At 42.5% G+C, this 27,055-nt stretch overlaps 1 protein-coding gene across 1 annotated transcript; it reads right to left on the bottom strand.

The window, feature by feature from the left end:
* Nucleotides 1-16,020: 16,020 nt before the first annotated feature.
* Nucleotides 16,021-25,320, bottom strand: LOC145337685 (putative G-protein coupled receptor 139). Its single transcript, XM_080182510.1, has 3 exons — nt 25,254-25,320; nt 17,338-17,587; nt 16,021-16,678 (listed from the first exon to the last, which is right to left on the bottom strand). The coding sequence occupies exons 1-3, from the start codon at nt 25,318-25,320 to the stop codon at nt 16,021-16,023; spliced, it is 975 nt and encodes a 324-aa protein (XP_080038636.1).
* Between the last annotated feature and the right edge of the window lie 1,735 nt (nt 25,321-27,055).

Raw genomic sequence — 27,055 nt, 5'->3', positions numbered from 1 at the left:
TCTTCTTTATCTGTTTGTCTTAAATCACAATGATCACAATATCAAAGAGAAAAAGTGAAAATGGAAACACACCACCCAAAACTCTCCAATGCAACACCAATAGTAAACATCTCTTATTTGTTGATTCAATCTCCCAAACACATTATCCCCTGCTAAATCTTTGTTCTTTATCTGGTGTTGCTATGTCCATGCAATAACATTCCCAAAGAGATTCTAAACTCCTGCAGACTGTGTTTAAAATGCTCACATTTAACTGATTCCCATCAACTCATAATTGTAATCTCACACAGTTGATATTTCTCAACCTAATTATTTTCATTGTGAGGGATGGGATACCTTTTCTTTTCTAAATTTGTTGACTCATATTGTTAATTCCACATGCGCTCAGAGAATCAAAATACATGTTTTATCATCCTCATCCCTTTTTTCCCTCCTGGCATCTCTCCCGCGCAGGACAGTCTTGGGAATTCCAGACAGACCGAACTAACTTATTGATTAGTTATATTTTTTCTATTTTAGCTCTGACAAAGAGTCATTCATTCTCAAAACTTTAGCTCCATTCTCTCTCCACAGATGATGTCAGACACACTCAGATTTTCCAGCATTTTTCTCTTTTAGTTTATTTTTCTTCATTGCCAAAGAGCATGCGAGGGATCCCTTCAGTATCCACACGAGCTCTGACTCTTCACTGGCCAGGTTTATTTAGGATTAGAGTGACTGGAATATCATCTCAGAGGGCCGCGTTTCAGTGGAGCATTCCGAGAAGTAGACCATGCCTTCACTGACTGACGGATCTTAAATCCATCACAATTCTCAAAACAGGTTGTGGTAAAAAAAATTTAAACAACACCCAATAATTATTCTCACTTTTTCCATTGGACAGAACCCCGTTTTACTAATTCAAATATCGCAACCAATGGACACCAACCAGTCCCAGTAGAAGTTTGATTCATAGAACATAGAACATAGAACAGGATAGCACAGTACAAATTCCAGTTTGTTTTTAGCAACTTTGCACATTGGCTCCACCATCGGTGATGGGTGATCACTGATACCCTGTATGCACCGTCATTTTGTTAGAGAAGAATGATGTAAAACAAATCTCTCGGCACCCAGCTCGGTTACACCATCAAACAGTTTGATTTTACACCCAGTGCAGAGACAGACATTCGGCTCACCACCGGGCCTCTCCACTGAACAACAGAATTCGAACATTCTTATTTATTTCCTCCAGCCCATCCCGGCTGGTTACAAACCAACCACAATATTGATTGATTGATATCATCCAATCAAAATGATAATTCGGCACATTGTGCCTGTGTGATCAGCTCGAGGAGAACTCTGGACCATCTCTAGATGTTTCCAGACACATGACAGCAAATGCCATTGGGTCTTCACTCTGACTCTCTACTCTCAGTTTAGTTGCCGATCAGTCAGTTACACAGAGCAGCTGTCTGGGTGCTGATGGGAGAGGACTTGCTCAGAAAGTTTCATGAATCCTGGCTGACGGACTAATCAGTCACAGGAATGTGGTCCAAATAGTCAAGTCTCCTAATGCCTCACATTCAATCTGCAGCACTTTAATTATAATATATCTCGGGAAATATACCTGCATTGTTTTCAAAAGCTCCACTGACAGATCAAGGAAACGGTGTGATAGGGCTCAGGCTCACTTTTAAATGTGCCATAAATCACTCACTGAGAAGGGACATCAGGTGATCAGGTGCATTGAGGACAGATAAGTTCATGATGCAGATCAAACCAGTCGATCCGAGTGAAGAACATGTATGGTTTGGAGCAAGCCTCCATCCAATACTGTCTTTTTAGCCCTTTTCATGGTAACTCTTGGACAATGCTTCTTCTGGGAATGTCTCCGTTTGCAGGAGGAGGACTTCACCCTCAGAGTTATTTTCATATCATTATTATTTACTTTTTATTGCACTATGGGGACCAAACTCAGAATATGACCATAGAAATGGCAGATATGGATTTATTGGGTTCACACGTGCTTTTGTTTGGAGATTTCAATAAAATATATGATCACAGCAAGGAAATCTTTGTTGAAGAGTTGTTGAAAATAGTTTCATTTCAAAGCCCAAACAACTTTATTCTTTACTTTAATTTAATATCATTTTTCATTTGTGTTTTAACTGTAAGGAGAGTCATCGAGTCATAGAGGTCCATATAGCACAGTCAAAGGCCCTTCGGCTCATCAAGTTTGCACCAGTCAAATACAAACCAATCAACTATTTTAATCTCACTTTCCAGCAATTGGTCCATAGCCTTGGGTGCCTTGGCAACATAAGTACCGATTTAAATGCTTTGTAAATGTGAAAGGAGTCTCTGCCACCAGCACACGTTAATGCAGGAAATCCCAGATTCTCATCATCCTCTGATTGAATAAAACTTTCTTCAACAACCCCCTCAACCTCCATCTCCTTACATTGCATCTATGCCATCTGGTCATAACTGTAGTGTCAATCCCCAACCCTGGACAGATACAAGGATGGTGCTCAACAAGGTCATTGCTTCAGGGATCAGATTTACTCTTCAATTGCATCAATTATCCCAATTTTCCGAGACAGAATTAGACATCAGAATGCACAAACTTCCAAACCAGGAGCTGGTAAACTTTCCTTAATTTATCTGATTGTAATTTGAAACCCGCACTCCTGGCGATCTTTATTCAAACATAATGCTGGTGATTAGAATTCATTAAATGTATTTACTGTATGATTGTTCATGAATCAATAAATATTACGTCAGCCACGTGTCTGTGTTGGATGTTTTCAGTTATTGTTATTCCAGAATGCCATCTGGATACGTGGAACAATTCAGCTATTGCAAAAGCAAATTGGGTCTAACTTTATCACACAATCAGACTTGAATGTTCCCCTGCTTCAGGACTCAGTGATATTGTCAGTATGTTTCCTGATGCATAAGCATTGCATGGACATCATTTGAGGTTAGAAAGTAGCATTAAATTTTACAGACAAATCAGTCCATGCAAGCTGCTGCCAGTGTTATCAAAATTGTTGTCTCCAATTATCTGTCGTTTGCAATAATTAGAGAAATCATTTTTTAAATCTTTGGAAAACGTATATTTGTGAGTTGGAAATTTAAACACTGAGTTCCATGCAGTCTGTTGTGATAAAGTTATTCCAACAAATCACAGGAGTCTCTGCTACAGGTTACAATAGTTTATGGTTAATTCAAGCAGAGATGGAACGGCCCCAGAGCAGTTGAGGAGGGGCCCCCTCTGACACATCCCAGGTCTCACTGATTGGTTCATACTGATGTCGCTCTGAGAAGTAAATGTTCCAATACAAAGGGCAGGCTTTGATCAAATGTTGGAGTCTTCCCATTGGTTGGCAGTCACAAATTGAAGCCCCTTTTGGTTACACATCTAGGGGTGTGGGAGCTGGAGGGGGTGAGGATGGTGTGGGGGAAGCGAATGTCTGAATCCTGATTGGCTGTGTCCAACAACAGCAAGTGTGATATGCTCACTTATTGGCTGATGAGTCTGTCTGAATTTGTGATTGGCAGGCTCATTTCGTTTACAAAATTGCCAGGAGTCTCCTCATGTGTGGAGTTGTCACTGGATCACTCTCCTTGGATGCCTTCTCTTTAGATCTCAGAATGGAATCATCTGACACAGTTGGTAAAATATCAATCCATCTGAGAGCTTCCTGATTGGGCCGGGTGCTGTTTGTATCATCAGATAAAGATTGGAGATTGGCTCATCCTGTTGTCAGGGCAGAGTCCAGGATAGACAAATGCTTCATTCTGCCAGCGGGACGGTCCAGTTGATTAGTGAAGACTGCACTGAAGCAAAGCTTGATTGTTAATGATTGGCTGAGGTGGCAGCTTTTCATGAATTTGGATTACTTGCATTACTGCTTGTTTAGAATGATAACAAGCTGATACATCCTGGTTGGCTACAGAATCTGTCAGCCAGTCTGTGTTTGGCCGACATGGCTGTCAGGCTGAGAGCAATCTGATTACCTGTGGCAACATTGAGTCGCTGGGTAGATCTTCCTGAAAGCCTGAAGTGGTTGACAGTCAGCAGAAAAATCATTACAATTGGTGGAGGGGGATAACCAATAATCAGATCTGTCTCCTTTGTTGGCTCTGAAGGGAAGTGTGATGCTATCAGTTGATTTGTTTCTTTACTAATTCAATAATTGATGTGATTGGATATTTCACTGCGATCCTGATCTGATCTCTAAACTTGGGCTGAGTCGCCACATAAATCAATGTGTTTGTGCAGCAATTCAAGTTCAGCAACATAACTGAAACATGTCTAAATATATATTCAGAATGTGTGAAATTATTTGGACCGTTTCCTGCAATTTCAGAATATATAAAATACATTACATCCCCCGACCATAGGAGAATAAAGCAGCCGGATATGCTGAAGAGTAGTATTATAGACTTCTTCCTGCTCTCCAGCTCTGGGTCACGGCAGCTTTCCCCCTGAATCTGAGCCCTCAGTCCCTTCCGGACCCGACTGGTCACTAAAATGTGTCTCACTGTCAGAGCATTAATGAATGGAATTAAAACAAATGGCATCAATGGATTTAAAACTTTTCCAAACCAAGCAAAAGCCAACCATTTGTGGTCTGTGTGAAAACTCATTTTCACAACACAGAACCGTGGCACATTTTCAATGATCTGCCCAGGTTCTACTACAAAGTACGTGGGTATGGATTTCAGACAGAATAAGATGCCAGTTGTTGCGAGAACCACAGTCGCAGTTTTCCAAGTGCAGTATTTTGTTTTCAACTTCTGGCAACAAATGGCCACAAATCGATCAAATGAGAAAGTGGTGGTGAACCAGACAGAACAATCAATGGCTGTAAATAACATTGTATTCAGAACGGTGCACACGGGGGTGATGTCCAGGAAAGTCATTCCAAAATAATAATAAACCATCCTCCAAAGTACGACATTAGAGATTACGAGCAACAGATCCGCCATCGCCATTGCCGTCAGGTAGCGAGTGGTGCAGGTGGAGAGGCCACACTTTCCCTGGATTAAGATCACAATCGCCAGCAAATTAACTGCAATAGAAAGATAGCAATGTAAACTGGGCATTGACTGCTCACTCATTCTACCTATGGAGAGGAAGGACAGTCATGGAAGTAACTCAGTGAGGACTGTTTCCAAATTAGAAATAGTGGGGTGGGTGTGTTGTGTGGAGGTTGAGGGCTTGGGGGATCAGGGTGGGATGAGGTACAGTCGGCATTGCAGTGTCCCAAGTTAGTGGGTGCCCTTGGCCTTGTGATTTCGGAGTTGCTGTGAGTATAAGAATCAGGGGTGGAGAACTCCATTTGTTTTTTTAATGGAAAATGCAAGATAATGTGTGTAGGGCATTTTGGTATTTTTGTTGTTTAGTTGGATTGTGGGTGCTCTGCACTTGGGATATTGGTCGGGACTGAGGTTGGGGGGGCTGGGAGTGAGCCCCTCACTAACTGCTCAACATCATCGAGGACAGAACATCCTGTTTTATTGGCTTCCACGCAACAATAACACATTCACAACATTCACCACCAATGGACATGAGCACCTGTGCGTTCCAACTAAAAGATGCACAGAAATATCTCACAAAACTTTGTGGAACAGAACCTTTCATTCCACAAGCTCAATCATCCTGAAGAACAAGGGCAAGGAATACAAGGGAACCCAAGCAGAGAGAAGTTCCCCTCAAAAGAACACAGCATCCTGACTTGGGATTATATCAGCGTTCCTTCACTGTCACTGCATCAAAATCATGGAACTCCATCTCTCATCGCACTGTGGGTGTAACTGCACACCCAGGACTGCACCAGTTCCAGAAAGCAGGCCTTCATCACCATCTCAGGGTGAATTGCAGCTGGGCAATAAATTCTGGTCTTGTCAACGATGGAGACATCTCCAGGTTATATAAAACAATATGACAATCAAGGTCATTTTTTTATTGATGGGTAACTCTCCGAATTTGAAAATTAGAGTAAATTGATAGGTGCAAAACTCTTCAATTTTCCAAGGTCCTGCTGGCAAGTTAGAAAACCCAGACTCAGGAAGAACCTCAGAACAAGTGGAGTTTGGGGACAAGCAGCAGAATGGTCAGCAAGCTGGCAACAATATCACTAAACAGGGAAATGTATTTGCAAGTAGTTGTTCCGATTGGTGGTGGGTAGGAAGTGGTAATTCAGGGGGTCAGCACTGGGATCACGGTCCTTCACACTTTCAAGAAATACTGTGGTCTTGGGAAACTGAAATGTGTTTTCAACTATTACAGCCAAATCCAAATTGAGAGCAGATAAAGGAGAGGAACAATGGAAATGAATCCTATTAACATATCATTAGTAGTAACTCATGACTTGCACATTAAACATTTCAGTAAGAGGTTAATTACAAGCCTTCGGTGTGACAATTGCTGCTATCTGATCGGAAAATCCAGATTCTCAATATGCTGCTGGGAAATTAAGGGTTTAAGTGGGGTAAAGGGTTTTTGTGGTTGAGGGTAATCGATTTACCAATCACTTAAAATAGCAACACAGGTTAACAAAAATATTTTATTTTAAAACCTGCAGTCGAGCTCATTCCTCAAAGTGTGGAATTGGGAATCAAAAACACAACCATGTGTTTCATTCTGCCACAGTCCTCTCAGAGTTTAAATGCCAGTTACTCTTTGACATTTGTTTACATTGGAGCCGTTCAATTGTAAATTGAGTCATTGAGACAATTCACTTTCCACCCACCAACAAACATATTCAGTCCACAGTGAATCATTTCCCCTTGCAAAATCTATCAGATTGTGGAAGCACAGGGACAGCTCCATTGAATGTAGATATCACTGAGCAGGAAACAATAATTTCCTTATAGAATAGTCCATTCCAGTTAGTGTCTCACGCTCAGGACATTTCTACATTGGCACATATTCCTGGTATACATGTTCACTGGAGTCAGTATTTCCTTTCTGGAGAGTGACCCAGACTCAGTGCATTTTGACACTGACAGATCCCGGTATACATGTTCGGTGGAGTCAGAATTTCCTTTCTAGTGAGTGACCAACACTCAATACTATTCTACACTGACAGATAATCCCAATTTCGATGATTGCTGGAATCAACATTTCCTCTCATGTTTGTGATCCACACTCAGTACAACTCTACACTGACAGATGCTCTTGTTATACATGTTCACTGGAGATATTTTTCCACTCGGGTTAGTTATTCACACTGTACAATTCCACAATGACAGATATTCGGGGATATTTATTCACTGGAGTCAGCTTTCCCATTCTGGTTGGTAAGTCAGTGTAAAATCACTCTGTATGATTTTACTCTAACTCCCACGAACAACGTCTTTCAATGAGTTTGCTGTAACTCAAGGCTGGTTCAACATTACAGAATAATCCAGTAAATGTACAAACTGATACAATGCAATCTATCTCCTCATCATGATCTAAAACAACACAAAATGATTCCACATCTCTATCTAAGACAGCACAATAGGACGAAACAGAAAAATGGTTCGGCACAGCCAAGAAGGATCAAAAGGTCTGTTTCTGTGCTGTAATGTTCTATGATTCTATGGTTCTATCTCATCATAATACAACACAATAAGATTCCACATCTCAATCTCACTCATCAAAATAATATGATTCTTCATCTCAATCTAATTCAACAACATAATACGAATTCACATCACATCACATCACGTTTCTACATCTCAATCTGATACAACAAAACATTATAATTCCACATCTAATCCTAATGCAACACAATAAGACTTCACATCTCAACTGAGTACATCAATATAATATGATGCCATATCTCAATCTAATGCATCAACACACTACGATTCCACATCTCAATCTCATACAGTTTTTGCTTTGCAAGCATAGAATAGTGGGGGAATAGTGAAAAGCCACAGCGGTAATTCAATTGACCCAATGACTGGAATGATATGGTTGACCAGATGTTTGTATATCGGTGACAATCAGTTCACTCACAGAGTGAAATATTTGTTCAGTTCACACACCGTATCAGACAGCTACCATGGATATAATCACTTACCAGGAACTCCAAAAACACCCAGGAATGAATAGAATATTTTCTTCGCCATTTCAAATGGAAGTCCCATTTTCTGTGTGGTACTTTTCGAACTGCAAGGAATTTCTACATTAACTCTGTGGTCATGCAATCCCCTTAATATATACCCTGGGTATCCTCTGGGATCCAGGCGTTACACAATCGCTCAACTTATTTTCTCTACTTTAATGATCAACGCATGACAACATTGGATTAGTCTGGGGAATATCCATGTTTCTGAGCTCGAGTTGTTGTGTTTCATGGACTGGGCAGTGTTGATAACATTAATTAACTAATAAAGTTACAGAGTGCATTTTGCCATCAATGGCGCTATCATCTCAAACATCAAATCTCTAACTGTCAAGTTGCTCCAATATTATCCTTCACCTGGCTGTGATCAATCAATAATTCAACTTCCAAGAGAGAGTTTATTTCTCAGGGCTGTTCTGCACTATCCTGGGATATGTTTACTCTGTTTAACTGTAACATCAAGTTGATAAATACAGCTTGATGTCTGTGACTCGTCATTACAGGAATCGAATAATAAAGCATCTGCCTTTCAACAGCACAACATGATGTGATTTCTCATGCCAGTCTCATACAGTGCAATACAGAATTCCACATCGCCATCTGATAAAACATATTTTCCCACATTGTAATTTAATTCAACAACACAATCGTTTGCACGTCTCAATATAATTTCAAATCTCGACCAAATGTTACACAGAGTATGATTCCGCATCTAATACAAGACAATATGTGACCATATCTCAATTTAATCCAACACAATGTGCTCCAATATCGAAATCTAATTCAATAACACAATATGTTTCCACAAGTCAATCTGATACATCATAATATTATTCCACACCTCAATCGAACAAAACCTCAAAATCCGATTCCACGTCTCAATCCAATACAACAATACCTTACAATTCCACATCTCAATATAATACAGCAACACAGTATGATTCCACGTTTCAATCAAATAAAACACAAAATGGTTCCATGTCTCAATCTAACAGAACAACACAATATGACTCCACATCTCAATCTGATAGAATAGCACAATATGATACTGCATCTCAATGTAATACACAGCATGATTCTGCATTTCAATCTAATACAACACAGATTGGTTATGTAACTCAATCTAATAAAACACAATATGATTCCACATCTCAGTCCAATACAATGGCACAATATGGTAGCGCATCTCAATCTAATACAGGACAAAATGTTTGGGCATCTCAATATAATTCAACACAGTTCTGTTTCTTAATCTAACACAACACAACATGTTTCTACATCTCAGTTCTCTTTAACAACACAATATCATGCCACATCTCAATCTAATGCACCATGGCAATATGATTCCACACCTCAATCCAAAAGACCAATCAATATGATTCCAGGTCTCAGTCTAATACAACATAATTTGTTCCAATATTTCAATTTATTTCCACAACACAACATAATTCCACATCACAATCTGATACAACACAATGTGATTCCACATCACGATCTAATGCAACACAATATGATTTTACATCTCAATCTAATACAATACAATATGATTCCATACCTCAAGCTAATACAGCAATGTAATATGTTACACGCTAAATGCAATGCATCAGCACAAACTCCTTAAGAATCTCAAACAATCAGGACCCTCCAAGAGATTGAATAAATTACATGAAGGAATTAAGGGTTGTGATTGCACAAAGATGAGTAGAATGGTACATTTTAAAAACAATATCAGAGACAACAACAAAATATAATTTCTCCACACAGTGGTGCAGATCAGTCTGGGTTCCAAGAGTAGGAATGACAAAAACGAGCATGCAGGCACGGTGAGAAATTAAGTGAGGTAGTATTATGTGGGTAGCACTGATACCTCACAGAGCCAGGGAGCTGGGTTCATTCCCAGCCTCGGTTCATTGTCTGTGTGGATTTTGTGCATTCTCCCTGTGTTTGTGTGAGTGTCCTCCGGGTGCTCCGCTTTGCACCCATAGTCCAAAGGTTTGCAGATTGTGTGGATTGGTCATGTTAAATTGCCGCTTGGTATTTAAAGTAGCTTTGGTGGATTTGCCGTGGTGAGTGCACGGTTTATGGTGATAGGGTGGGTGGTGAGCCTGGGTAAAATCCTCTTTAGGAAATTTGATGAAGCTTCGACGAGCTGAATGGTCTCTTTATGAACTGTGGACAATCGATCGTTCCAATGTTAGCATTTACTCTGTGGGAAATTGAATATAGACGGAGGAAGGTTGCTCTTCAGTTGTACTGTGTACTGGTCAGCACTTATTGGAGCAGTGTGTTCAACATTGGGCTCTTCATTTAAGGAAATGTGTAAATCCGTTTGAAGCATTTCAGACAAGTGTTGAAGACCAGAAAGGTTAGTAAGTCTAAATTACAACGATAAAACATCTCGCCTGCCTCCACTTCCAACACGGTAATGGCATGTTTCGATAGATTCCTGGCAAGCAAGGCAATGATATGTTGTCGGGCGCAGGCGAAATATAAATTTGAGATTATTCTCAGCACAGCCACCATGTTATTAAATGGCGGAGCAGGTTAGAGGGGTTGAATGGCCTGCGTCTGTTCCTTAGCTCCTCAATCGATATCACTGCAAGATTCTGTAAAGAAATAGCAATTGCTACAGACACTCCAATGAGTCCATGCAATCCAACTGCAGTAGATTCTTGTGCCTTTATTCATGAGTCATTTAATGCCCATTTTCTGACAAAACTGCTCCCCCTCAGGGTGGGGTGCCCCCATCCCCTCCCAACACCTTCGTTCATCGTGTTCCAGCCGTATGGAATTCCTTTGAATGTCTCTTTCTTTTTACTGTCGTCACCATTTTCATCACCCATCTGATGTGGGAAATTATTTTAGGTGGTCTGATTAATTTAAAGTCTTTATTCAACATTTCATTTCAGAAAGAGAAAATGTTTATTCAGTTCAATTAAATTCTTCATTTAAATGAGATTTTTTTTATTAACACATTCAAATGCTTGAAACACAAACAGCACAAATTAACAATATTCAGACAAACATACAATTCGGACAAGACAAATCTCATTTTGGCCCAAAATGGGAGATCAATGCTTCCACCAAAACAGCTAATGAGCTCGCAGGCTTTCACAAAAGATCTCAGATTTCAAGCCAAACAGCAGAATTGGTTCTAGTTTTTGTTATCAGATTATACAGCCCAGCACTTAATTAAAAGCGATTTCATTCATTCGCTGTTCTGTAAGTCTAACAATGGCATGTCCTTTAATCAAACATATTTTGAACCTTCAAATATTGACCTGTCATTCGCCTGTCCGTTTTATGGAAGTTCTCTCTCAAAAATGGTTTCTTATGATTCAGCATTTCTCGAACCAATTTAGCCCGGTTCTATTGAAGGAACATTTATCTATTGGACCTATTCCCCCGGCTTAGTTATGCATTGGCAATTTACTTTTCTTTTTTGCATGATTTGTGTCTGAATTGTGCTGATATATTCATGAACTCAGCTTTCATTTGTATGGCATCTTAAAAATATTGGTGTACTGTAGACCACCCAACAGCCCATGGGCAGTGGAAGAAGGCATGTGTAAAGACAGTTTGGATAGGTGCAGAAAGAATAGGGTTGTTGTAGTGGGAGATTTTAACCTTCCTGGAGTGGATTGGAAAGTGCCTAGAGCTGGGGGTTTGGATGGGGAGTAATTTGTAAGATGTGTGCCGGAAGGGTCCTTGGGGCAGTATGTAACTAGCCCAACTAGAGACGGGGCTATATCGGATTTAGTTCTGGGTAATGAGCCGGGCCAGGTGGTTGAGGTTGCAGTGGGCGAACATGTGGCAACAGTGACAACAACTCTGTCTACTTTCGGATAATAATGGAAACAAATTGAGTGTTGACCAAAGGGGAGGGTGCTAAACTGGGGGAAGGCAAGTTACAGCCGGATTTGGCATGAGCTTATGAATACTGATTGGGAGAGTTTGTTTGCGGGTAAGTCCATGTTCGGCAAGTGGGAGGCTTTCAATGGAAAACTGAAAAGGTTGCAGGAAAGACATGTGCCGGTTGAAAGGAAGGATGGGAAATGTAGGATTAGAGTGCTGTGGATTACAGGGGATACTGAGGACTTGGTCAGGAGGAAGAGACAGGCATATGTTAGGTCTAAGCAACTGGGAATGGAGAGAGCGCTGGAGGAATATAGAGAGAATAGGATGGAGCTCAAAAGGGGAGTTAGAAGGGCGAAAATGGGCCATGAAATGGCTGTGGCGGATAGGATTACTCCTATGTTAGGAACAGAAGGGTGGGTAGAGGGAAAATCGGTCGTCTTAGGGACGGAGGAGGGGACCTGTGCTTATAGTCTGAGGGAATGGGGGAGATCCTGAATGAATACTTTGCGTCAGTATTGACGAAGGAGAGGGGCTTGGTGTCTTGTACTGTATTGGAGGGAGCTGGAGACCAATTGAAAGAAATATCCATTACGAGGGAGGAAGTGTTAGTCTTTTAGGCAGCATAAAAACTGATAAGTCTCCGGGGCCTGATGGCATTTATCCTAGGCTGCTTAGGGAGGCAAGAGATGAGATTGCTGGGCCTCTGACACAAATCTTTGTCTCTTCTTTGGAGACAGGTGAGGTCCCAGAGGACTGGAGGATAGCTAATGTGGTACCGCTGTTTAAAAAGGGCAGTAGGAATAACCCTGGTAATTATAGGCTGGTGAGTATGACGTCACTGGTAGGAAAGTTGTTGGGAAAAATTCTTAGGGACAGGATGTATATGCATTTGGAGCGTTGCAATCTGATTACGAATACACAGTATGGCTTTGTTAAGGGGAGGTCTTGCCTTACGAATCTGGTAGAATTCTTTGAGGAGGTGACAAAAACGGTCGACGAAGGACGAGCCGTTGATGTTGTTTACATTGATTTCAGTAAGGCGTTTGACAAAGTCCCTCATGGTAGGTTGGTGGAAAAGGTTAAGGCTCATGGGATACAAGGCCAGATATCTGGATGGATTGATAATTGACTAGGCAACAGGAGACAGAGAGTAGTAGTGGAAGGGTCCTTTTCCAGCTGGAGGTCAGTCACCAGTGATGTGCCACTGGGCTCAGTACTGGGACCTCTTCTATTCGTAACATATATAAATGATTTGGAAGAAGGCGTACATGGTGTGATCAGGAAGTTTGCAGATGACACAAAGATGGCAGGATTGGCGGATAGTGAGGAGCAGTGTCAGGCAACACAGCAGGATATAGATAGGCTGGTATATTGGGCAGATAAATGACAAATGGAATTTAATCCTGATAAATGCGAGGTGATGCGGAAGGACGTGGAGACCACGGAGACAGTGCAGAGGAGGTTTACCAGGGGGCTGCCTGGTATGGAAGGACTGGATTATGAGGAAAGATTGGGTAAATTGTGGCTGTTTTCCTTAGGAAGATGGAGATTGAGGGGGGATCTAATAGAGGTGTATATAATAATGAAGGGTATAGATAGAGTAAACAGTAGCAGGCTTTTTCCTAGATTGGAGACAAATATCACGAGGGACCATGAGCTTAGGGTGAGGGGGGAGAGGTATAACTTGGATGCTAGAGGGAGGTTTCTCACACAGAGGGTCGTGGGGGTATGGAATGCGCTACCAAGTAAGGTGGTGGAGGCAGGCACACTGGACTTGCTTAAGGTTTACTTAGATAGTCACATGAGCGAAACAGGGATGGAGGGTTATAGGAAACGGTTTTAAATAAGGATCAGAGCCTCGGGACGTTCCTGGAAATCAACTGTTACGTGTGTTGATGTTTTTCTCTTTTACTCCACTAGTGTGTCGGTCCACCTTGTTGTCTAACGAGGGGCATACACACGGTGGGTTGTGCGTGGGCTGCTCTTGGATGTTTCGAGAGTAGCCTAGTACTTTGTGTCATTTGTGTTCGCTTAAACTGGACCAGCAGATGAGCACCACAACAGCTCACTGACTATCACTGCTGGCTGTGCAGATACATGGATTTGGGACGGTGTCTGTGGGAGTTTGCACATACTCCCCGTGCCTGCGTGGGTTTCCTCCGGGTGCTCCGGTTTCCTCCCACACCCCAAAGATGTGCTCTTAGGCTGATTGGTGTAACAAATTGTCCCTAAATTATTCTCCCTTCAATCTGGTTTCCAATGTGGAGTGCCATAAGCATAGACAAGGGTCAAAGGTGGAGGAGGAAAAGCACAATGTTAAAATGGCAGCCCAGGCTCGTTGGGCCGAAGGGCCTGTTTCCCGGGCTGTGTTGTTCTTTGTTCAATGTTATAGGGAGGTAATTCAGAAAATTGATTTTGCTAATTATAAAAGATTAACTATTGGGTTGGCTTCCCTACTTAACATTTAAAACAGATCAGTACAGTTTGAGGTGCTTTCACTGACACTGAGACAAGTCAGAGTGGAATTTATGCCTGAGCCATAATTCGATGGTTCTGAGCCTAAAGTGTTGTGGCAGGACTGTAGGATTGCAAACATTACACACTGGTTCTAAAATTACATTCGGTGGCAGTGGAGCTCCCTCGTGAGTTGAGCATGAAATAAATGGAGCATAAAGTTGAAGTCCGGTCCAGCCTGAAATTATAGTCAGCATGGATTTGTCAAGGGCAGGTCGTGCCTTACGAGCCTAGTTGAGTTCTTCGATAATGTGACTGAACACATTGACGAAGGAAGTGCCGTGGACCTGGTGTACATGGACTTCAGCAAAGCGTTTGATAAGGTCCCCCATGCAAGACTTCTTGAGAAGGTGAGAGGGCATGGGATCCAAGGGCCTTTGGCCTTGTGGATCAAGAACTGGCTAGCCTGCAGAAGGCAGAGAGTGGTTGTGGATGGGTCTTTTTCTGAATGGATGTCAGTCACCAGTGGAGTGCCCCAGGGATCTGTTCTAGGACCCTTGCTGTTTGTCATTTTCATAAATGACCTGGATGAGGAAGTGGAAGGATGGGTAAGTAAGTTCGCTGATGACACGAAGGTCGGTGGTGTTGTGGATGGTCTGGAAGGATGGCAAAAGTTGCAGCAGGACATAAATAGGATGCAGGACTGGGCGGAGAAGTGGCAGATGGACTTCAACGCGGATAAATGCGTAGTCGTCCATTTTGGCAGAACCAACGGGATGAACGAGTACACTATCAAGGGCAGAAGTCTGAGTAGTGTTGAAGAACAGAACGATCTTGGGGTCCAGGTCCACAGGACTCTTAAATCAGCCTCGCAGGTGGAAGAGGTGGTCAAGAAGGCGTATGGTGTACTGGCCTTCATTAATCGAGGGATTGAGTTTAGGAGTCGGGAGGTAATGCTGCAACTTTATAAGACCCTTGTCAGGCCTCACTTGGAGTACTGTGCCTGGTCGCCTCACTATAGGAAAGACGTAGAAGCTATTGAGAGGGTGCAGAGGAGATTTACAAGGATGTTGCCTGGACTGGGAGGCATGCCTTATGAAGTTAGGTTGAGGAGCTGGGTCCCTTTTCCCTGGAGAGACGAAGGTTGAGAGGCGACCTGACAGAGGTTTATAAAATGTTGAGAGGAATAGATAGGGTGGATTCTCAGAGGCTATTTCCCCGGGTTGAAATGGTCGCTACGAGAGGACACAGGTTTAAGGTGCGGGGAGGAAAGTACAGAAGTGATGTTAGGGGTAAGTTTTTCACTCAGAGGGTGGTGAGTGAATGGAATCGGCTGCTGTCGGTGGTGGTGGAGGCGAACTCGCTGGGGTCTTTTAAAAGACTTCTGGATGAGTATATGGAGTTTTATGGGATTGGGGGTTATAGATAGGTGTTGATGTGATCGGCACAACTCGTGGGCCGAAGGGCCTGTTTGTGCTGTAGTGTTCTATGTTCTATGTTCTATGTACACTGTTCTTCTCCGTTTGTAGACAGGGCCGTTTGAGTTTTTTTTGTTTATTCTTCAAATGAAATACAGGGATCCACCTCCGTGTTATTCTCAGTTGTTTTGTTTCGTCATTAACTGAAAAATTGTAACCGGATATTTAACTGCATTCCTGAGCTGCTCTCTGAACTTGGACTGAGTCAGTCCATATATAAATGTGTTTGTACAGCAACTTAAATTGAGCAACATGAATCCAGCTTGTTGAAATATCAATTCAGAATTGGTGTAACCCATTGTGTTTTTTCCAGCAATGATATAATAGAAGAACTCTATAACATTCACCAACCACAGGAGTATGAAGCTGCCAGATATAGAGAAGAGTAAAATCACGGACTTCTTCCTACTCTCCATCTCTGGGTCACTGTAATTCCTTGTGTTGCCCTGGGACCTCAGGCCTTTACGTGCTCGACTGGTCACTAAAATGTGTCTGACTGTCAGAGAGTTGAGCAGCAGAACTAACGCAAATGGAACCAATGGCGTGAGAATTGTATCAAACCAGTCTAATCCCACCCAAATGGGATTAGTGAAATAACCTGGCTTGATATCACAGTACCACGATACATTGTCGATGATTGCTCCAGGCTCGTATGCAAAATAAAAGGGGATGTTCTGCAAAAAGAGCAGGATGCATGTTATCTGAAGGACCACGGCTGCAGTTTTTCTGGTGCAAAAATTCCTTTTCAGATCCTGGCAACAAATGGCTACAAACCGAATGGGATGCTGGCCTTCATAGCGAGGGGGATTGAATATAAAAGTAGGGAGGTCTTGCTGCAGCTGTATAGGGCATTGGTGAGGCCGCAGCTGGAGTACTGTGTGCAGTTTTGGGCGCCGCACCTGCGCAAGGATATTTTGGCCCTGGAGGGAGTGCAGAGGAGGTTTACTAGGCTGATACCGGAGTTGAGGGGATTGAGCTATGAGGAGAGGCTGAATAAACTAGGCTTGTACTCGTTAGAGTTTAGAAGAATGAGGGGAGATCTCATTGAGACGTATAAGATGATGAATGGGATGGATAGGATAGAGGTGGAGAGACTCTTCCCGCTCAAAAAAGACAGTAGGACTAGGGGGCACAGCCTCAAGATAAAGGGGAGGCGGTTTAGAACGGAGTTGAGGAGGAACTTCTTCACTCAAAGGGTGGTGAATCTCTGGAATTCTCTGCCCGTTGAAGTGGTGGAGGCTGCCTCGCTAAATATTTTTAAGAAGCGGGTTGATGGGTTTTTGATAAGAGAAGGGATTAAGGGTTATGGGGAGAGGGCGGGAAAGTGGAACTGAGCCACGACAGATCAGCCATGATCTTATTGAATGGCGGGGCAGGCTCGAAGGGCTAGATGGCCTACTCCTGCTCCTATTTCTTATGTTCTTATGTTCTTATGATCAAAAGAGAAAGTGACGGTGAACCAGACTGAACAGTCTGTGGCCGCGCTAATCAAGACAACGCGGACACTACACAGCGGGGCGATGTCCAGGAAGGATGATGGGAAATAGTAATACTTGATATGAGTCAGTATGACCTGACATATAATGACCAATAGATCCGCCATTGCCATCAATACAAGGTAGAGAGTGGTGCATTTGGAGAGGCCACACTTTCCCTGGGAGAGGATCACAATTCCTAGTACATTCGCTAGAGGAAAAAGGAAAGAGACTGTAAGTCATGTGTCAAATGTCTGCCCACTGGAGCCCATTGTGCTCACAGGAACTCAAACTTTTTGGTGAGAAACATTGCACTTCCCATTTCAATATCAGAACCCACCAGTAACACCACTTTCCTTGAGACTGGCTGTTAGATAATTCAGGCACCGCTTGATAAAATCCCTTCTCATAGTAAGTAAACAGAAGCAGTATTATAGCGCCTTCGCCCTGTCTGACGCTCTTTCAAATAATATTCACTCTTCCATTTTAATCCATCCCACAGTATTGAACATTGTTCACGCTGGCATCAACACATTTCTTCCCCAAAGACCCCAACCCCCAAGAATGGACCCATGGCAGCGTTGGGCATTCCCGATGATCGATCCCATTTCACACCAGCTCCGACCACTGAAATGAAGAATGTTGTGATTGAATTCTCCTCAGGAGTAGGCCTGCCCAATATCTCAGATCCTTCCCAGAAAATAAAATACAATAAAAGCTCTGATTAATATTCTCTCAGACTGGAAGGGTTGGTTCCAGTCTCTCTCTACAGATTCTGCCAGACCTGCTAAGGTTTTTCAACATTTTCTGGCTTTTTTTCAGAAGCAAATATGGCATTTTGGCAGAACCAATGGGATGCAGGAGTACAATATCAAGGGTACGAGTCTCTGCTGGGTTGAAGAGCAGAAGGATCTTGGGATCCGGGTCCACAGGACTCTTAAATCGCCTCGCAGGTGGAGGATGTGGTCAAGAAGGCACATGGTGTACTGGCCCTCATTAATCGAGGGGTTGAGTTTAGGAGTCGGGAGGTAATGCTGCAACTTTATAAGACCCTTGTCAGACCCCACTTGGAGTACTGTGCACAGTTCTGGTCACCTCATTACAGGAAGGATGTGGAAGCTATTGAGAGGGTGCAGAGGAGATTTACAAGGATGTTGCCTGGATTGGGAGGTATGCCTTATGAAGACAGGTTGAGGGAGCTGGGACTCTTCTCCCTGGAGAGACGAAGGTTGAGAGGCGACCTGATAGAGGTTTATAAGATGTTGAGAGGAATAGATAGGGTGGTTTCTCAGAGGCAATTTCCCAGGGCTGAAATGGTCGCTACGAGAGGACACAGGTTTAAGGTGCGGGGAGGCAAGTACAGAGGAGATGTTAGGGGTAAGTTTTTCACTCAGAGGGTGGTGAGTGAATGGAATCGGCTGCCGTCGGTGGTGGTGGAGTCGCTGGGGTCTTTTAAGAGACTTCTGGATGAGTATATGGGATCTAATGGGATTGCAAGTTACAGATAGTTCTATGGCTTGGTAGGTATAGATGTGATCGGCGCAACTTGTGGGCCGAAGGGCCTGTTTGTGCTGTAGTGTTCTATGTTCTATGTTAAATATGTCTTCCTGGTGACATCTGTCTTACAGAATTTAACCGAACCCAAATCACATTTCGTAATATTCAAATACTGCTCAGCATCAGGCACACTTTTCCAGAAACAACTCAGGAATAAGTCAGGGTTTGCGCCATTCCCTCGGAATCATGCCAATCAGGATTATATCCCCTAAGGCGCCCACTGTCAGCAGAACCTTGATCCTCCCTCTGTTTGCCCCTCACATCAATAATTCCTTCCTGAGATCAGGTCGTACAGGCATGAGCAACCGTACACTTGCAGACCTCTTTCCAGGGTTGGGGGACCTTCACGATGACATCTACACTTCTGGACCTCATTGAATCAGAGCCATTCCTGTTCCAAAGCAGCATTCCCTCAGCATCAGACCCTGTCTGCATGTGTAAGCAGATAACCATTATGATTATGTTTGAAACTATGAAATCTTATCAAGATTGTAAAACTAAATCTTAAAGTGTTTCTCCCAGAAGGAACATGACATTAATTGTGTATTCCAATGGAGGTTAGCCTCGCATTTCTTCTCTCAAAAAGGATCACAAGGCATTTCAAATTCAAGAATGCGTGGAATGTAGGATATCACATTCATTTTTATTTTGCAATAACCTACTCCATCTGAGAGAACAGGAGGCAAGGAAATGATTATTGAATGATAGTTCTTATCGTTTGACATTGCCTACAAGGATCAATTATTTCCCAAAATTACCTGAAAAAAACATTTTGGGTTTGTAAAGAGATGCAAAATTCCACTTAATCATACAATTTAGGAGATTTTAACAGCCGGCAGTGATGATCTAACACATATGTGGGGTATTGAGATCCCTGGGAGATGGATTTAGAGAAATATAAAGGAAAGCAGCAGCATTTGACCAGAGATAAGGTAATCTTTAAGTGCAACACTAGCAGAACACCTTATTGCTTGAAAGAGTCTGACACACACACACACACACACACACACATGCACACACATGAACACACACACACATGCACACACGCACACACACACATGCACACACACACATGAACACACACACACACACTCACACACACACACACACGAACACACACACGAACACACACACACGAACACACACACACATGCACACGTATGATTTTTTTTATTTCATGAATTATGTTTCTCCCTCCACAGCATAAACACCCCCTCAGCATCGCAAACCCTACAAAGGGTTCCACAAATCTCAGAATAAATGCAGGATCAGACACCCCTCCAGCTTGAACCCGTCTGACGAAGAGGCTCTAAGGAGTACACGATCCCACTGGCATCAGTCTAAACTCAGAGTGTGACCACCTTCTACAGGTTGTATCAAGCCCACCTTCCTTGCAGTGAAAAGGCCTCTCGTGCAGTGAAAAAGGCAGGAACAGATCCTCCACTCCAGGATAATCCCCCCACAAGCTCACAGCCTTGAGGATCAGACTCGCTCACATTCAGAACCACTTTCTTGGAAGCAAGCAGTACTTGATTTGAGACAGCGGTCGATAGGATCTCCAGCCCACCCCCTCCCCCTGAAGGATCAGAGTCCTAACTCGCTCCCAAGACATCAGGTGCCGCAGGAACATATATGGTCCCGTGGAACAAACCCACTCAATATCAAAATCCCTCAGGATCATGACAACTGCGAGATGATGTACCCCCTCCACGGAACATAGAACCAGAGAAAAGTTACAGCACGGGGGGGAGGGGGGCATTCAGTCCACTTTGTCCATGCCAGCTCCATGACACCCAGGTGCCCTTTCTAATCCCTACACCCCTCCCATCGCCCTGCAGCTCACAACAGTTAAGTCGCAGATCCATTGTAAAGACTGAATCTGCCACCACTACCAACCCAGGCAGCGAATCCCAGGCACCGTCTACTCTCTGCGTCAAAATGCTCGTCCTTACGTCCCCTCGACACATCTGCCACTTATTTGGAATTTATGTCCCCTGGTTATAGAATTCTCCACCAAGGGAAACAATTTTATTCTACCCATTCTATTCCTTCCCCTCATTCATTTGGACGCCTCAATCAAGTAACTCATCGGCTTTCTTTTCCTCCCAAGGAAAATAATCCCAAACCTTTCGGGACCTCCCACTTCACCTACCCCACTTCATCGACCCCACTTCACATGTTCCCATTTATTGTGTACTCTGACAACTGTTTCACCTCGCTATTCCATCACCTCCTCCTTCCCTGTGCTAAACTCCATCTGCCAATTTACCCCCCAGTCCGTCACCACAACAATATCAGTTCGGAGATTATAGTTAGCCGCTATGCTCGTTGAATCTTTGTATCGTCTGCAAGTCTCCCAACCGTGAACCCACTTTCACATCCAAATCATTAATTAAACTGCAAGGGTCTCAACACTGAGACCTGTGGAACACCACTTGAAACAACTTTCCAATCTGAGGGAAATCATTCGAACTTTACTCTGTGTTTCAAAACCATTTTTAACATGTATCCCACTGGCTTTTCCTTTTTTTTGACCAATCTGCCTGTGGGACATTACTCAATGCCTTGTTAAGACCAATGTACAAAACCATTCTCACGCTACCTTCATTAACCCTTCTTGTCACTTCCACACAGAATTCAATGAAACTTGTGAGGCAAAGCATTCATTTAACAAATCCACACTGACTAGCCCTGACTAGCCCATGCATTTAGACATGATGGTTTAACCTATTTCTCTGGATTGAATCTGCTCGTTTGCCCATCTCTCGTGTAAGGCTAACAGGCCTATAATTGTTCAGCATTTCCTTCCATCTCTTTTAACACAATGGGACAATATTTGCATTTCTCCAGTCCCCTGGTCCCTTTCCTGTAACTGATGAGATTTGAAAAATCATCCTCAGAGCATCTGCTATCACGTCCGTGACCTCCTTTACGAAGCATAAAAATATTCATTCGTTCCCTGGGAAGTTCAAATATTTCAGGGATTCCAACGCTTTGAGTACTTTCTCTCTCTTTCTGATTATCGTGTCCAAACTCTCAGTATTCCTCTTGCTCTATTAAATCTGCATCGTCCCTTTCCTTTGTTCAGACAAAATATTCATTTCCCACAGCTCCTGCTTCGAAACACAAGTTCACGTCTCCATCTCTGACAGCTCGCAAAGTATTTCCTTCATTAACATTTTTTGTAACTCTGAAATATATTGGTAAAGCACCATTGTATGTTATTGAACTTTACCAAGGAATCGTTTTTATGTTCTCTGTTTGATTTTCTTATTTCCATTTTTCACTTCATCCCTGCACTTGCGACATTGTGTGGTGTATGTGTAGTGCTTTATTAATTTTGCCTATCCTACACTTCCTTTTTTTCTGTTTTATCTTCACCTGCATTCCTCCAGGAAACGAGACGGGTGCAGATTTCAAAGCAACACTCTTATGTTTGGAGAGAAAATTCTGCAGGAAGTAACCCTGACTTATCAAACATTCACACCGCAGGCAAGTGTTGAAATCTTGCCCACTAACCTGGATGAGTGTCGTTCCAAGAACACTCAAGACACTTCACACCATTGACGGAAAACATCAACACTGAACTGCCATCCATGTATTACCGGAGACCTCTGCCATTTTGGAGCGTAGAAGAATGAGGGGAGATTTGAGAGGTGTGTAAGATTTTGATGGGCATGGATAGAGTGAGTGCAAGCAGACTTTTTCCACTGAGGTTAGGGGAGAAAAGAAAACAGAGGGCATGGGGATGGGTTAAGGGTGAAAAATAAATCAAGTTGAGAATTTATACTCATCATGCATATAATTAGTAAATGTCCTTGAAACGTGGTTTTGAATATTCGAACAATATGGCCGGATGATTTAAACATCACTGGGTTGTATATTTCTATTCAGACCAGGTTACGTCAATAGTAACTGCGAGATATTTCTATTGATACATTGATGAAACAACAACTTCCAAAAACAGCCAAACTTTCCCTGTTTCCCATATATTACACTGGCAAAACACAGAGGCTGCACCCTGGAATGGAGAGATTAGACGCCAGTAAGCATGACTTGAAATAAAAAAAATAACAAACTATTCAATTCTAGTCTGGGACCCAACACTCAAGATAATCCCAAATTCTCAGAGGACCCTTTAATAAATGGTCGCTGTCAAGGGAGAGTCGAATTTGGTTTCGGGTACCCACTCGCCAACACCACACACATACAGTTGAAATAATTCACAGACATAAGGCTTCCAGGAACCTACCATCACTGCAGATTTCCTGTATACATGCGTCTAATACAGACAGTGATGTGATCAGTCACAGAATAAGAGCAGGAAACAATACACACACTCTTTCAATGGATCTGGTCACTTTCCACGAACACCAATGATGGCACGGTTCGTGTGGAACATTTTCCCGATGTTCATGCATTTTCAGTGCGGAGTGACCTCTCCTTCCGTGCTGTTGGAAAACAACCCGGACTAAACTGTTCCGTTTAAAAAGCTTTGAATTTATCCCCTGTGGAATCGCCTAGCAGATAATAACGTTGTAAGATAATTCAATGTTTTTCCTTTACTCTTTGATTTGAACAAATAGATGGTGACATCAGTTAATTTAATTTTGCATGGGGATATGTCAATTTTTAAATGAAAAATCCTGGTCAAATTGATAAATTAACAAGATTTGAAGATGTGTTCCCCAAGCACTTGTACTGTTCACACAAACATAATCAATATGATATCCAGTTCTCATTTCATTCCAGAAATGGCCTTCATTTGATCCTGATCATGCAGGAATGAAAATCCAAAATGTCAGAGTGTCTGCCTCGGGCGTGTTCTTGAGCATCGTATGTTGTAGCTGCCCCTTATTTAAATGTACCCATTCATAATAGTGATTGAAGAGGAACGTTTTCGAATATTAATTGCAGAATTCAAGTGATGGAGTATCTGGAAAGTGATGTAATATGAAACCATCCTTCTTGATGATCGAATGTCTCAGTGCCCTTGTCCTCTCTCTCCATTCCAGTGAAGGAACTCACACTGATACAATGTTTGACACGAGCAGCATCCCTGACACTAATACAAGCCCTCACACTAATACAATCCCCCGCACTCCCACAATGCCTTCCCCAAAACAATCCCTCACACTAATACAGTCCCTCCCACTGATACAATGCCTGAAAATTTTACAAACCCCCTCACTAATGCCGCCCCTCACACGAATAAAACACCATCACGGTAATGCAGTTTATCCCTCGTTTTAACACAGACTAGTTTACTTCAATCGTAATTTTGAGATCTTTCTATTGATACAGTGATAACACAACGACTTCCAAAGACAGTCAAACTTGTACTGATTTCCATAAATTAGACAGGCGTGGCAGAAAGGCTACAACATAGAACATAGAACGTTCCAGCGCAGTACAGGCCCTTCGGCCCTCGATGTTGTGTCGACCAGTGGAACCAATCTAATGACCCTCTAACCTAAACTATTCCAATGTTATCCATATGCCTATCCACGGACCATTCGAACGCCCTTAAAGTTGGCGAGTCCACAACTGCTGTAGGCAGGGCCATTCCACGCCCTTATTACCCTCTGAGTAAAGAACCTACCTCTGACATCCGTCCTATAATTACCGCCCCTCAATTTAAAGCTATTTCCCCTCGTGTTAGCCATCACCATCCGAGGAGAAAGGCTCTCACTGTCCACCCTATCCAATCCTTTGATCATCTTGTATGGCTCAAAAAGGAATGGAGAGACTGTTCGCCAAACAAGCCTGATTTCAGTGTCGTGACAAACTATTCCATTCCAGCTGGGACCAAACACTCAATGTAATGTTAAGAGGACCCAATAATAAATGGTCGCTGGCAAGATACAGTCTAATTTGACTTGGGATCGCCAACACCAAGCACACAGACACACACACACACACACCCATACACACACACACACACCCACCCACACACACACAGGCCCACACACCCACACACACACAGACACACACACACACACACCTATACACACACACACACAATACAATTCCACTCTCAAAGAAAGACGGCCTTGAAAATCTTCCCCGGGTGAACACTGACACCCCGATTTGTGTGACACCTGCAGCATGTTCCTGTTGAATCAGTAAGATGTTAATTGGTGGAATTTGTGTATAAAATCAGCATTTATTTTTTGAACAAACAAGATTATTGAATCAAGTGACAGATAATCGTTCAAAGAACATGTTATCACTGAGAGTTTGTCTTTAAAAATGTGATTAATCTCGGAATAATGACAGGAAACAACACAGATATTATTTCAATGGATCTGGTCACATACCTGGAACACCAATGATGGCAAGGATCGTGTAGAATATTTTTCCGATGCCAACTGATGGTTTGTGCATTTTAATTGCGAGCTGATCTCTCCTTTTGTGCAGTTGGGAAACTGCCCGTGTTAAGTTCTGAGTGAGACATTCAATGTGCCTTTAATTTATACCCTGTGGAATCGCCTTAGAGATAATGAGGTTGCAAGATATTTCAATTGTGTTGTTTTTTCCTTTGGTTTGAAAAAATAGGTTGAGACATGAATTAATTTAATTTTGCACATGGGTACATCAAATGCAAAGTGAAAAAAATCCTGGTCAAATTGATGAACGAATAAAATTGGAATTCGCTCTCCCCCAGCATTTCTACTCAAATATAATCAGCATGATACCAATTCCACATTTAATTCCTTCACTTGACTCTGATCATTCAGGAATGAAACTCAACATGTCCGAGTGTCTGCTTCAGGCCTGTTCTTTTGCCCCCTGAGCTGTAGTTGGCCTTTTCAAGGGTGTACATTGAAAGTGTGTGTATAAAGTCTCACAACGCCAGGTTAAAGTGCGACAGGTTTATTTGGAATCACGAGCTTTCGGGGCACTGCTCCTTTATCAGGTGAGTGGCTTCTTCATTTACCCGATGAAGGGTCAGCGCTCCGAAAGCTCGTGATTCCAAATAAACCTGTTGAAGCTTAACCTGGTCTTGGCAGACTTCTTATTTTGCCCAAGCAGGTCCAACGCAGGCATCTCCACACCATGGCATTTGGTATAGTGATTAAGTGGAATGTTTGGAACATTAATTACAGAATTCATGTGATAGGGTATATGGAATGTTCTGAAATATATAACTATCTGTCAGGGTGTGCAAATAGCTCAGGACCCTTGTCCACTCTCTCCACTTCAGTGAAGGAACTCACAGTCTTACAACGCCTAACACTAATAAAATCCCTTATACTAATATAGTCCCTCACACTAATACACTCCCTCACACTAATACATTCTGAATTGGTAGTTCAGTGTGCTCAGTGTGTGGAGTTACTTCCTCCTGCATTACCATCAGTTCGATAACTTTGACTGCCTGTGCTGCACAGTCCAGAGCTTGGGTGCAATTGGTCAACCCTGCTGATTGATGTGGAGACCAAACAGCTGAAGGCCGCTTATCCTTAACATGTATGGAAAAAACGTCAGCAACAACTTCACCAATTACAAACAAAAACAGTAATAATAACAACAATATACAACGTTTAACAAATATGTCTCAGTTGCTCCAAACAAAAAAAACCCTTCCATGAACAAAAACCTTTGAACAATTTCAACACAGTAAAGTCTGATGCTCATGTGATAATGGAACCAAGTCATTTTGGTGAATTCTGCAGTTCTCTTAATAAACTCAGAACAGTTTGAAGTCAGAACAGCTTCTCAGAACACCAGGTCAAGCCACCAACAACAGACTTTCCACGCCAGGAAGGCAAGACCTTACATTCAGATAACAAGAATAATTTCCAAATAAAACAGGGAAAGAGTCAGAGAGACAGGGAGAGAGAGAGATGAGAACCCATTACGTTCCTCCAAACAATGCAGGGCAATAAAACAACACAAAGTAAATATAAACAACCCAATTTAAGCCACGTAAGAAGCAATAACAGGACTCTGCAATAATGAAATCTGTTCAGGCTGCAAGCTGAGAGAACATGACGTGGAATCGGTTGCTGCACAAGATTAAGTTACATGGAGTTGGGGGTAAAGTGTTAGCATGCATTGAGAATTGGCTATCTTACAGAGAGTAGAGAGTTGGAACAAATGGGTGCTTTTCTGGTTG

The sequence above is a fragment of the Carcharhinus amblyrhynchos genome, unplaced genomic scaffold (assembly GCF_965287045.1).
Source record: "Carcharhinus amblyrhynchos unplaced genomic scaffold, sCarAmb.v2.hapA scaffold_59, whole genome shotgun sequence".
Classification (NCBI taxonomy): domain Eukaryota; kingdom Metazoa; phylum Chordata; class Chondrichthyes; order Carcharhiniformes; family Carcharhinidae; genus Carcharhinus; species Carcharhinus amblyrhynchos.
This window is presented reverse-complemented; position numbering and strand designations above follow the sequence as displayed.